The sequence below is a fragment of the Lactuca virosa genome, chromosome 6, assembly GCF_052849685.1.
Source record: "Lactuca virosa cultivar CGN04683 chromosome 6, Lactuca_virosa_CGN04683_v6, whole genome shotgun sequence".
Classification (NCBI taxonomy): domain Eukaryota; kingdom Viridiplantae; phylum Streptophyta; class Magnoliopsida; order Asterales; family Asteraceae; genus Lactuca; species Lactuca virosa.
This window is the reverse complement of record NC_136431.1, coordinates 26,024,363-26,038,865: the sequence shown is the minus strand read 5'-3', so window position 1 is coordinate 26,038,865 and position 14,503 is coordinate 26,024,363. Positions and strand designations below refer to the sequence as shown.

The window sequence follows — 14,503 nt, the reverse complement described above, 5'->3', positions numbered from 1 at the left end:
AGTGCAACATTCACCTTTATCAATTCCGAGACAAGACCGGCTTACCATATTTGATTGGATCCTCATTATTACTAGACATTGATCTTAAGTTAATTCAAGGTTTGACTTTTCAAACCTTGTCCACACAGATCTTTGCTATCATAATTTCGTCACTTACAATTAAGAAATGAGTGGCCTAAGGTGTTAAAAAGAGTGACTATATGGTTTTTAAAGTCAAGTAAATATGTAGCCTTTTGTATAATTGGTGACACGACAATTGTATGCAGTTTGGTACAGGTAGTCACTCTAAAAAATTCATTATTTGTGTGACAAATATGATTATATATATATATATATATATATATATATATATATATATATATATATATGTATATATATATATATATATCTGTGTGTGTGTGTGTTTATTTATTTATTTATATAAAACATATCAAAACCAAAAACACAAACCCAACAAAATTGTAATAATTTACATAATTAATTAATTCAAAAATAAAATTGTAATTTCGTACAAATTAAATAAAATACTAAAGTAACATATCAAAAAGATCTATATAACATTTAATAATCACAACTGTAAATTCTTTTGAATCTTCACTGACCCTTTCTTGTTAAGTAAGCTTCATCAGCTTCAATCAAATATTCTGCATATCAGGCTGCAAGCATTTTGATCAAAAGGGAATATATTATATATAGATTTCTGAATCATGGTATGTATGTATGTATGTATGTATGTATGTATGTATACATGTATGCACCTTTATGAGGTCCAGTTGCCTCTCAGAAAGTTCATGGCCCTAAGTAGTAGTCTGGTTTCCATTCCACATAAAGACAAGTGTATCCTTGTGTAATATGAAACAGTATGAAAAGTTCAAGGAAGCTGCAACCTGACCCAATCACGTACAAAAGAAAAAATATAATGTCAAACTCAAATATATCCCTATCTCCTAAAAGGGTTAAATATAATATATTTGAACTTATATGTTCAACTTGAATTTATTCCATATTTCAGGTCCAGACCCTTGAACTCGAAATATATGAATCTGGTGGGTTTAGGGTTAAACAAACTAAATCAAATACCTTCTAATAATGGGGAAGATCTTGCAACAGAAAACGTTTGTATAAAAGTGTCTGGGATCAATTCAAACAAGTCGACCCGTTTGACCTTTAAAATATTTTGTCCATTCAATACTTTCATAAATAACTTTTCTTATAACTTAATATCAAAATCTTCAATATTTCTAGTTTCAGACCAAACTTTGATAATCCAAATATGTCATTCAGTTTCATATTTGCATCAGAAAATTGCCCAGAGGAATAAAAGAGAAAAGTTCCACACTAACCTTCTTCATTAAAAAGCCCATACCAAGAAGAAACCATATGACATAAACACTCACTCCCCATTGGCAACATTATTCACATCTTCAGCTTCAGTTTCCTCTGCTTTTCCATTCTCCATTGGAGACACTTATGTTTTGCTCTTTTTGGCTTCCTTTGATTTTGAAGTGTCTGACTTCCTTTTGGCATTCTTTTTCTTAAAATCTGCAAGTATGAACAACTTGTTAATGTAACAATCACAACAAAAGTGTATATATCTAAGCAGTCTTGAATGCAATATCAAGTAATATAACTACAAAGTAAGCTAAACCCCAACATATAAATACTATGATAGACCCGTTTTGTTGGTTCACCAAAAACAGTATCAAGATGCATATAATACATAGCAATAATTTTTTAACCTCTAAACAGTATAAACTTAATAAAAAAGATAAAAAAAGAAGGTAACATAGAAATATAAACACAATGTTTTATTGTATTTATTCCTTAAGAAGTAAAATGATTGAATTAAAAATCAGGAATCTTCAACTTTAGTTCTTGATGACGGTTACTGAGCAAAATCTTTTTTATGCAAGCCTTCACTGTGAATAAATAATTCTTCAAATATAAATATTGAAAGGCCCTAAAGACAAAGTTAAATATACATAAAATATAAGACTACAGTATTGAAATAATAATTTTAAAAAAGAAAAAGAAATTAGAGTAACTAACATCTCCTACTATGATCACAAAAGATGAAAATTTAGAGTGCAACTATGTGATAGTCCTCCAAGGTTTACAGAATCTTGGAAGATGGAGAAGAGAATGATGGTTGGCAACATAGAAGGAAGAGTTTGTATTTAAATCATTAGAGACAATTGCAAAGAGTAAAATTTGGGGTTGTTTAACGACAATTGGCAGAATGTTTGAGGATAAGAGCGAACTCCATTTCTCTTTACTCAAGGGATCATTCAAATTGAACATCAAAGGCCTATTTTGAACTTAAAATCGAACCATTGAACTTTATACAATTGTAATCCATAGTAAATAACTTTCCTTTTCAATGAATTCCTCCTCAACTCGTTGGAACCTCACCCAATATTCATGAACCTTAGCATAATGGACAATAGACCTTCTGCATAAAAAATGACCCAATTATTGATTATGTATGAAGAAAACCCGATGAATCAATAAAGAATGGAATAGAAACTGACCAATATAGATGAGAAGTTTGAAGGAATCAAAAAATACTTGTAATTAGGGATGAAGTGATCGTTTTCCTACTTTTTATGGCTTCTTTACTCAACAGTGTACGTGATAGAAAAAGAAGAATTCAGAATTCTAATTTATTTATGCAATTTCCCAAAGTTTCCAGAAAAAAATAAGGGTTTGTGATAATTATTTATTAGCTCGTAACACACATGAAGAACAATTACCATAATCAAGGATTTTAATTATCCGTTAAAGTGTATAATTATTATTACTATACCTTAAACGTCTAGCCCAAAATTGCGGGCGTTACAATTTGCAAAAAATGGTCCCAAAAGTCTTTAAGTTTAACAAAAACAATTTAAGTTTCAAAATGGTTATAGATGAGGGTTAACAATTCAAATATCATTACATAACCAACTACCATGACATCACAGTGGCTATCAAAATATTTTTCATCCTCTAAACCTTAATCATTATTAGAACCTAAATACATTTTAAAAAGTAGTAGGTTAGGCATTGGAAATGCCTAGTGAGTAATATCAGTACTTCATTACGTGTATATTAAAGTAATGACTCCATCACTGACCTATGCTGAATTCCCTAAAATCAGTGCAAAACTTATAAATCATTTTAAAACTCATTTGATAAAATCTCTTAAATATTTGAACTCTTTACTTTTAACTCTTCAAATCATTTAGAGAGATACATTTAAAATACATTATAATAGGAAAGAAATGCAATGAAATATGCAACTACACCCCATCCCGTTTATCTCTTAGTCTCCTTATAGTTTCTCATTTTGATAGCAATGAAGACTATGACATAGTTAGCACAGAGCACTTTATGTCACGACTTCTCTCGTTTCATCATTAGTCATCATCATGGGTACAGGTGAGTTATCAGGTCGATGGTCACGTACAAGAGGTAGCTAGCCTCTTGCAAATGTGTGGCATGTATAGAATACAACAATACCTTCTTGGGGTATATCATAGTCTCATTTGCCACAAACTTTGGAGGGACACACAAGTCATTTCCTAATCCTGCATAACTCTTTTCTCTTTATCAAACTAGTTTATAAAATCATTTTCATGCAATGCACAATTAAATAAGCACATAAATAACACATAGCAAGTAATCATGGTAACTTTTTAATTCAATCTCATTTTGACAAATCAAAACTTTGTTGTTAAGAACATGTATTCGATACTACTCACCTTTAATAAAATCCAAGTTGTTCTTTTCTTCTTAATATTTGAAAACCTATTAATCAACAACTATTGTAATTAATAACCAATAATTTAAAAATGACTAAAATACCCATATTGGGTTCTTGACATATTAGACACCTTTTATACCTTATTTCTATCCTATAAGCTTATATTTAAAATTTAGGAACAATCGTAGATTGGATGCTAGGTGAAGTGGATATTTAATTTTTCCATACATGCAACAACACACCCTTTTCCACAGTGCAGGTCACTAAAAATGTATATTTTTTCTCATTAAGGCATTTTAATTTATACAAAAATCTCGTGATGATTACCAAACTTCATAGACTAAACAAAGGTTTTTAACCCTAGATATACTCAATTAAGTATTTCCATCATTTGTCTTAATAATTAATACCTTTAGAGGTCATAGAAACTTTTGCGAAGCTTATATAGACAACAAGTATCCAATAAAGGCCTTAGTAGTTCCTAATGACCAATTTACCAACAATGATTCATCTAAGCTCGTATTCCATCGATAAATCCTATATTAATCATTTATAAAACTTCAATTAAGTCATGGATCTTAGTAATTAGAATCGATGGAATGTAATTAGGGATTCCATACATGAATTTCCTTCTAAATCTAAATCCATTAGAGGTTGCTTCAATTGATTCCTTCCATAATTAAAAATGTACAAGTAACAGTCTAATTCAGAAGAGATTGGATTTGAATAATTGATTTTATAAGTTAATCATCTAAACATATACTAATTCCATATTTGACTCTGAATTAATGAATACAAGCTAGACTACAACTCATCATAGCCAAGGTATGATTCATATATGAATCTAGAGTTTGAATCATCTATGTTCACCATTAATTGATGGATTGAAATATTTCAAGGATCATTTCACAATATTATGATATTCTAAAGGATAATACAACAATCTATAACTCATTTTCAGTATAAGATAGAGAACTTCCCTCATTAATGGAGCTTGGAGCTCAAAACTCAACCAATTCTCCATCAAATCAAGTCGAGTTTGATTAAATATAGAGATGGAGTTCCAATACTTAAATATTACATGAATCTATCATCCGTTTATCTAAATAAAAACCATAATATGATTTTGGGGTATAAACCCAAACCTTAGGTTTGAATTCTAGATGGAAAGGAGAAAGTTATACCTTAATTCAATAATGAAGATGCTCTACTTTGAATGCTAGCTCTTCTTCTTCAATTATAAGCTCTACATATTCTTTGCATCATCAAATTGCCATTTCTCTTCGTCTCTTCTCTCAATTCATTCATCTCAATCAAATGGGAGGGAAGACCCATTAACTAGCTTCTGACTTTCCCTACTTGCCACTTTTGGTCCATCCTTTCTTATTTCTTATATAAGTGACACCATTTATTATTATTTAAATTTTAATTAATTTTAATTTAGTTAATTTCAAAAATTTTAATTTCTTATGAAAAGGACAAAACCACTAGGTAAGATTTCAAGATGGTACACTGTTCTTCTAGTTAGTAAGAACATGAATCATGACTGTAAACATCAGTTGTCTCTATTAGTTTGGAATTTTGTTTTATGTAACTCGTTATATTGACATTTTCTTTACTTTTCAAGGACCACAAATTATTTCGAAACACTTGATAGTGACCTTGACAACCAACCAATAGGCTGTGTGAGGTTTTTTTTATATTGATTCGTCATTATCAATGAATATGAAACATCAGTACGTACACATAATATGACATATGTGATTAATCTCAAAGCTAAAGCATATGGGGTTCAACACATCCTATCTAGTTTTGTTAGTAGAACTAGGACATTGAGTTCATATTACTCCTAAATCATGTTGGATAAGTATAAACAATTTTTAGAGTCTTGTATTTTAAACTTCTTCAATATATCATATGTTCTTTGGCTAAACATATGTATTCGTCTAAATTTATCTCCATATATATTAGTTCTCAATATGTACATTATATTCCCATCTTTTTCATAGAAAATAAATTGTTTAACCAAGATGTTTTAACCTTTGAATAGTAGGTACATTGTATATTAAATAAGAAAGAGTACAACGCTCCCACTACTCTAAACATGTATGCAAGGTTCAAATTATCTTCTCATAAGATCATACAATTTGACTTCTCATCAAAATTTTGTATGCAAGGTTAAAATTCTCTCCCATTATTTTACTTTTCACCAAAATTATGTGTTTAAGCTCAAGGAATCCATATATGGGATTAAATAGTCACCGAGGGCTTCATATGGAAACATAATTGAATCCTTCGACAAAATGACTTCAATATAACCATGATTGATGTAAGCTTATTTGTGAAGAAAGTAGGGAACAAGGTAGTAATAGTATTGGTCTATACAGATGATTTAATAATCATTAGAAATCCTGAGGAATTGATTAACTAGCTAAAGGAGAAGTATTGCACCCGATTCCATAAGAAATGTCTTGGGAGACTAAGGTATTTTATGGGTTTAGAGTTGGGTTTTGATAAATGGGTACATAAAAATGCATCAACAAAAATGGACTATTGATTTATTAGGGAAGCTTGGAATGTTGAGTGAAAACTTGGTGTGACACCCATATAAATAAATGCAAATTTGTATATAGATATATGTAAGGAATTGGAAGACACAAAAATATACAAAAGAATCATAATGCAGTCTTATATACCTTATAATAACAAGAACTAATATAAAATTTTTTGTCATATCATTAAGTTGATATATGTAAAGTGCATCGAAGCGTCATCTTGATGTCGTTCATAGAGTGTTATCGTATGTCAAAATGATGTTAAATTGTGACATAGTATTTAATAGAGATATGGAGAGAAATCTTTCAAGGTATATGTGATACCGACTATATTGGTGATGTGGACACACGCCGATCAAAAATAGGTTATATCTTCATGATTAGGTCTAGTTTCATATATTTCTACAAGAAACAATAACCTACATTGTCCATATCTTAGACTGAAGCAAAATACTGAGTTACGGATACTGCAACTCAAAAACATTTGTGGCTTTTAAAGTTTCTAAAGAAATTTAATCAAGAACTTGGTTGTATCAAATCACACTTTTGTTATAAGCTTTCATCTATTTAACTTACTGAAAATCCTACATTTATTTTTTCATACTAAGCATGTTGAACTCCATTACAATTTCATCCGAGAAATGTTTTGAAATGACATATTGATTTAAAGTAAATGAAGATCACAAAGAAAATACCAGACTCATCCATTGAGAGTTTAGCAAGTAACAAACATATTCAAATTTATGATCATATGGGAATAGTGGAAGTATGTGTTGAGAGGAAGTATTTACATTCAACACATGTCTCATGAAAACCTATGCATTCATGTGTCTAATCATGCATAATGACCATGATGGATATTAATATATTACATATTTATCTTTATGTATTTATTTATATTGCAAGATACAATTAATCTTATGCTAGTGGTTAGTATTCTGAGCAGTAGAAATCATAGAGTTAGTGGCTAGTTTCTTTAACGTTTTTCTCATTTTCAATAAGCCATATATGGTAGTTTAGTTTATGTAAGAGTTTGATATGAGAAAATATATACACACTACATGATTCCTTTTTCACTATCTTGCACTATGAATTTTGTTGTGTACAAAGGAAAAGTTGTTTCATCCATTTTAATAGAGGGAACTTAATGTCCCAATACCCAAATACTAAAAAATTTGCAAATCAAAATTTGTATAACATGATAATTATGTTTAATAAAGCATGGTCTTTGTAAATGAATTCGTCTAGTTTTATTTATATGACATTTTAATAACGGTGATTTCATTTGTTCTTGATAAAATAAGATCCTCATATATTTGTCAGTTGCTATTAGTCATTCTTAGTTCACATCCAAGTACTAAAGCCCTAGCAAAGCCATGCCACATCGTTGTAGGTATATTAATGTTCTAAAATACATTATGTTTAGAAAAAAAATTCTTAATCTATATAAATTTCAAACTCCCTTTTAATCTATCATGATCCAACGACAATCTCATGGTTTCTTTTAGTATTTTCTCTTCATGCCTAAAGCATGTGATACATTTGGTCTAGTAAAGAATGTCGCATACTTTATGAAATCAACGTCAAAAGCCAAAAAAAGACCATTCATGTGTCTTACATCATAAGGTGTTGTAATACATCAAGAACTACTCAATATAATGACATGTTTCATTACCAAAGCTCCAAACTTAGATTCAATATTTGTATTTTGATTGGGTATGAACTAGTCGTTGATAATTATTCATATAGATATTGATTTTAATGGTATATGTTGTTTATTCTAGATGTTTTAAAGCAAATCGATTTCCAAACCAAGACAAAAACTAGATGATTAGAATATCATTACATATGAGTCATATGTTTAAAAGTACAAAATCAAGAGGACAACAATGCTTCCACTAGCTCTAATGTAAAAACATATCTTATCATGGTTATGAGCAAATCCAAACTCTTTGAATTTCTCGTATAACTATAGATGCGAGCTCTTAGATGCTTGCTTCAATATCTTTCAAGTTTGTATATTATTATAGGATGTTATTGAATTTAGAAACATTTCCCGTTACACTATAAACACGTCCTTGCTAGGAAGGTCAGTTAAAGAGATGGTTTTCACATTGATTTGACAAAACTCTTCATAGTCATAGTATACAACTATGTATGTTAGTATCCTTATTGACAAAAATTTTCCTTTTAGTCTGTATGACGAAGGCATTCTCTATACGGAAAACCTTAAAGATATGTACATTTCTATCTATATCGTTCTTTATACTGAAGACCTACATACACCCAAAAAAGCTTATTGTTAGGTGTAAGTTCAAATAAGTTTCAGACTTAGTTGTTCTTTATGGATTGCATCACTACATTCATGGTTTCAAGGCATTTTTTTAAGTATATGGATCCGATGCAGCTTCTTGGTAACCAACGGATTCATAATTATCCTCTACTTTACCTTCTATAATAGAAACATGAAATTCATATATCTCGGGTGGTTGATGAATCCTACCAAAACTATGAATGTTGGGTGTTTAATCCTTTTTGTACCTCAGTAACCAAGTACACATGCCCAATACCTTTTCAATTTTTCCAAGATTACATTTCCATTATCATTTTTTAACTAAGGTCCAAGTACGATAATACATGTGTACAAGTTCTGAAAGCATGTCCATACAACACATCATAATCTCCTATTTATCAACTCGAGTTACAAAATGGATACTCAAATACCATTTTTATAAGGTGTTGGATGTTATCACTAAGGAATGCCAATAATAAACAACATGCAAGAGTAGACCTTGACAACTGTATATGTTATTGTTCATCGTTGTGTTTGGTTTCCTATTGGTTATAAGGAAATTGAATTCGTTCAACCATATATTCTTATGGTGTCTCATTGCTCGCTGTTGTGGAACAACATCTACAAGTAGTGGACTTGTAATTGATCCTAATTCTTGTATATTAATTAGTTTCTATACATGGTTGATTCAATACTTTTTTTAAATCAAGAAAAAATGTATTAATGTGATGATGCAAACTAAGTTATGGGTTATATAACAGTATCAAAAAGTATTTGTCTTTAAAGCTAAAAAACATCGAAGACTCACTTCTTTAGGGTATCCACAATATGTTGAACCCCATACAGTTAAATGGATTCTCACATCGTCATTCTACGTTCCATACAACTCAATTAATATTTCTTATAATGTACTGAACTCTACAAAGCTCAATGGAATATTACAAAAGCTCATTTATAATATCCATTTAATAATTATAAAATTTTCATTTTTCCAGTTGAATAGTTCTATGACCATTGAACTCCGTAGAATTCAATGGATTGTCACATCATTATTTTACATTTCATACAATGGTGATTGAACTCCAAATACATTAATACCAAGATGGCATCTCATGTATTTCACATGGTAGATTTTTATCCATTGAGTGACAACTAGATTTGTCACCTTATTCAACTTTCTTATTGATCTCGCAGTTGTGAAGATTCTATTGACATTAAGCTCATTTACTTTTATATCTCTAATATGGATGGAAAATATTTTATTCTTATGTTCTTGCTGGCGGGCATGTTTGGCATGGACTTTTAAGAGCATTTAGTTTTTTTTTTTTTAAACTCGGATATTTTTTATTTTCATTAGATTGTAGAAGATTTTAGGTTTTACTTTAAAAAAAAAAAAAAAAAAAAAAAAAAAAAAAAAAACTTTGAATTCAAAAGCTAATTTGTTGGAGCAGCTTTTATTTTTTAATTAAAAATAAAAGCATTTTTTAATTAAAAATAAAAGCTACAACTAATTCTAGCTTTCCTCATATAAAAACTACATGGTAGTTGTATACTTTACATATTAACGAACTAACTTTTCATCGTCTTTTTTTCTACATTTTACTGTTTGGATTAGGTTTGATTGAACATAGGAAGGAACAAGTCTAAAACTTCAAATACTACAAGCAAATAATATGTTTTTCTTGAAACTTACAAAAGAAACGAGAATTGTAAGGTTTGCCTGGCGATTAAACCTAACAAAATCAACTGTAATAAGCAAAAAGGACTATGTAAGTAAGCGCTTAAAACACGATAAGAGGGTGAAAATATATAAGTTGAATTTTCCCATTATCGTCCATGGACTTGCTAGCTTAACATTACCCATGCCAAGGTAATTGATTTTGGTTCTGGCTATGATTATCTTGTTGCTGTTGATGCTGCTGCTGTTGCTGTTGATGATGATAGGGTGAAGAAGTGCTTAACTGATCCAAACCAGCCATACTGAGAAAATGATGATCAACAGTATGAGGTGGAAATCCTGTAAGTCCCAAGAAATCCCTTGTCAACTCATTGTTTTGACCACCGCCATTTCCTTTACTCGGGTTCAGTGCTGCTTCGCCTGACGCTGATATAAATGCTTCTTGAAAGCCGGTACTGTGAGCACTCTTTGTGGAACTCAGCATGTTATTATAAGCCTCTTGAAATGCAGTTGACACTCCAGTTGTACAAGCCAAGGATTCAGTATGAAGCAGCTGAGAGTGAGCATGCATAGCATTGGTTGTGATTGCATCAGTTTGGTGGTCGAAGCAACCGGTGTTCACGTTAGCAAACCCGCCACCTAATCCCAGCATCCCTTGTTGTTCATTATCACTTGAAGACAAATTTCCAAGACCGGAAGCGTGATGATGAGCTGTTAACAGTGATGTAGGTGCACACATGTGATCATGATGGTGGGGCCCACTTAGAATGGACTGGTGCTGTTGCTGTTGATGTTGCTGTTGCTGTTGCTGCAGTGACATGACCATGGCAGTATTGGTACCAGTTGCAGGCTTGCTCATGGTCACACCCATCTGAGCTGCCTTTTGGAGCAATGCGGTGGCAGACATGTGAGGAGGAGAAGAAGGAGAAGGAAGATGAAGATTATTACTTGAATTGTTATTAGGGGTAGGGTTTTGTTGATGATGATGAACAAACCAGGATGGTAACTGATGATTTTGTTGTAAAGTATTTGTCATGATGTTTGAATTGAGTTGTGGGTGTTGCAGGAGATGTTGCGGTTCAGTTTTGAGTGGGAAAGTGATTGGCAAATGGAGAGGAAGGTGGTTTGATGAAAGTAGTAAGGATGATGATGATGAAGATCTTGCATTTTCTCCTGCTAAAGCACCACAGAAGGCTCTGTGCGTAATGAAGCTGTCCCTCCTGTCGTCATGATAGAGATGGAACAAAAAAGAAACAAACAATTTAGCACTCTAAACAAAAAAACGAAACCCATTTATTGTATGTGGAAGCTTAAAAAATTATACCATAACACTGTTCTCTTTTTCTCTCACTCACACACACTTCAAAAATCAACACTATATCATAATATGGATTATTCCACTCGTGAACTTTTATTAAATACTATATGTTTTGTTTATTAAGAATTATTAGACGATTTTACCTTGAGAAAAGTGTGCCACAATCACATCGATATTCTCGTGTGCCACAAATCTTGGAATGAGCTTTCCAGTCGGATTGAACAGCATATCGCTTCGAACACTTCTCGCATTTCCATTTCTTCTCGCCATGTTTTCTTGAGAAATGTTTTTTGATACCAGTGAGGTCTCCAAGTGCTCTTGCGGGTTCATGGTGGACACAACTGGGTTCTGGGCATACATACACCTTCTTCCTAACCACCTCTTGTTTTGATCTTTGCTTCAGCTTCCATGGCAGATTGTGACCTCGTCTATGCAACTGAAGATTCTGATCTCTTTGAAACCCTTTGTTGCAAATCTCACATACAAATCTGTTTGTTGCCATCAGTGATTTTGGAGACATAGCTATCACCTCAGCCTCTGGGTCTTTAAGATTCAATTAAAATGATGTAATTAATCAAATAAAGAAATGGTCTTTATATATATATAACACTTTTAATATCAGAAGGTAGAAGCCAAGATGAAGATACAAGATCAATAAATATACGTCTATATTATAATAACATTGACGTATGTACATGGATTTGATAAGAATCAAACAATAACATATGATAACCAACATGGTTTACCTGGATTGCCTGGAAGATTTCTCTTTTTCTTGTTCGTTTGCGTTTGATTGTCGGAATTAATTGGCACAGAAGCTAAGGAGGACTGTTGCATCTGCTGTGGTGGAGGGTACATAGTACCAACTTCATTCTTGTTACTTGATGAAGATAGGCTTGCTTCATTTGATGCTGATGTTAAGTTTGACATACTGTCATCCAAAAACATACCCTTCATCTCTCTCCTCTCTTTCTTTCTTTATTTTTTTTTCTCTCTCTCTCTCTCTAGGTTATTAAATGAACTGGATTAAACAAAAATTCCTTTTAGCTTTTGCTTTGACTCGATATATCAGAAAGATTGACTGATGATACTTTTATCTTCTTTGAAACCCATGTTCTACGGATCTGAATGACAAGAAATTAAGCCTAAATAAGAAACAAAACATTAGAAGAGCTTTTTGTTCTTGATGAATCTAAGATAAGTTAAGATACAACTAAAATTCAAACGCCAAAAGTCTGGACCTGGCAGGCAGTTACCAAACTTCTTCTTGTCCGAGATATATAGTTATAAGCCAACTCTCCAAGATGATCCAACACAAGAATCCACACGCTCAAGTACAAATTGAGTAACCAAAACAAAAACAAAAATCCAATCCGTACAGGTTAAGAAAACAAGTTCATCAATACTCTGTGTGTGTGTGTGTGTGTGTGTGTGTGTGAGAGAGAGAGAGAGAGAGAGAGAGAGAGAGAGAGAGAGAGAGATGTGGATGAGAACGTATCCCTAAATTTGGACCTCTTTGATCAAGCGGGCAGCTCTAACCCATCAAAATGGAACCAAAAAACCAAAAGGCAACCGCGATTCTGAAGTTGCATGTTTTTGTCCTATCCTTTGTTTGCTTCTCATTCAAAAATAAACTCATATACATTATTGGCTTTGCTTTTTGGGATGTACAATTACTACTTTCTCCCTCTCTCATATAAAAATTTATGGTACACTTAAAAAATGAAAATAGTATGTGAACAAATCAATAATAATGATCGAGAAAGAAAGTAATTATAAATTGTAATTTAAATGATCGAAAAGGCGTTATAATTGATATCAAATATCAAAAAGAGATTTGTAATACTGTTTCAAGCAACTTTTTGGACTTTTCTATTGCTCTTGTTCATAAAAGTTGAAATAAAGATAATAATGGATTCAAATTTTTTGCCATCAATATCGAAAGGAGTACACAAGAAAAGGGAGTGAGCTTTTGACACACGAAAGTCCACCTTCACATCCATCTTTTTCTTTTTTTGAAATTAAAGATTTTTTGCCTTGGTATTAATTCTTTTATGCAATAAAAACAAATATATTGAGCATTACATATTAGGTTATAGTCATATTAACTACTACGTGTGAGACACATATTATATGAGTTTATTTAAAAAAAAAATTAAATATAAAATTGTAAACATTTGAAAAGTTTGAATTTATAAGAAAAGTGAGAAAAATATTGAATTATAAAAATTAAAGTGTTTTTTTTTCTCTTTAAATTTAAACAAATAATTTAGATAAATAAATAAATGAAATTAATGAAGCTTTAACTTAGTAATTTTGAAATTAAAAAGAAAGTTCATTAATGAAATTGATATGCATTTATTATTATATTTAAATACTATATGGAATTTAATAAAATAGAAAAACCATAAAATGAAATGTGGAATAAAAATTAATTTAAAATAACCATAAAATTGCATGTGGCAAAAAGATCTTTATTTATTAGAGTAGATATGTTCTTTCATTATATTCACTTACAGACAAAAACATAAGAAAAAAACAAAGTGGTGTAAATATATTGAACATAACAATTAGAGCTGGCAAAAATCGACCCAACTCACCAACCCAACCTAAACCCAACCCAAAATTAACATGTTGGGTTGAGATTTTCAACTCATTTAACTTTAATGGGTCAACTCGTCTAACACGTTTGATTAAATAGGTTGGGTTGGATAAAAATTATCAACTCATTTCAACCCGTCAACCCATTTAACTTTAATATATATATATATATATATATATATATATATATATATATATATAATTTGAATATTATCATGTATTAATCATAGTATTAATTTGTAAATTATAATGTTGCATTATTATTATTATCTATGTTTAATAAAATTCAGTCCTAATTTTCATCCTTTTTTAG

General features: G+C 31.0%; 1 protein-coding gene across 2 annotated transcripts; it reads right to left on the bottom strand.

Annotated features, from left to right (window-relative positions):
* Positions 1-10,209: 10,209 nt before the first annotated feature.
* Positions 10,210-13,188, bottom strand: LOC145119532 (protein indeterminate-domain 7-like). 2 transcript variants are annotated; one of them, XM_079055198.1, is made up of 4 exons: positions 12,831-13,188; positions 12,336-12,734; positions 11,733-12,132; positions 10,210-11,491 (listed from the first exon to the last, which is right to left on the bottom strand). In XM_079055198.1, exons 2-4 carry the CDS (start codon positions 12,544-12,546, stop codon positions 10,450-10,452), a joined length of 1,653 nt encoding a protein of 550 aa, XP_078911324.1. In that variant the 5' UTR covers positions 12,547-12,734; positions 12,831-13,188; the 3' UTR covers positions 10,210-10,449. The 2 variants fall into 2 exon arrangements, with proteins under 2 accessions (XP_078911324.1, XP_078911323.1); XM_079055197.1 differs by having other exon boundaries at positions 12,336-12,713.
* Positions 13,189-14,503: the final 1,315 nt, after the last annotated feature.

Bases quoted from the DNA above. Each gene is read 5' to 3' on its own strand.
- LOC145119532 (XM_079055198.1), bottom strand. From the start codon at position 12,546: ATGAAGGGTATGTTTTTGGATGACAGTATGTCAAACTTAACATCAGCA. The intron at 12,133-12,335 runs GTAAACCATGTT...TGAATCTTAAAG, and splicing joins AAATCTTCCAGGCAATCCAG to ACCCAGAGGCTGAGGTGATA. The intron at 11,492-11,732 runs GTAAAATCGTCT...TCATGACGACAG, and splicing joins TGTGGCACACTTTTCTCAAG to GAGGGACAGCTTCATTACGC.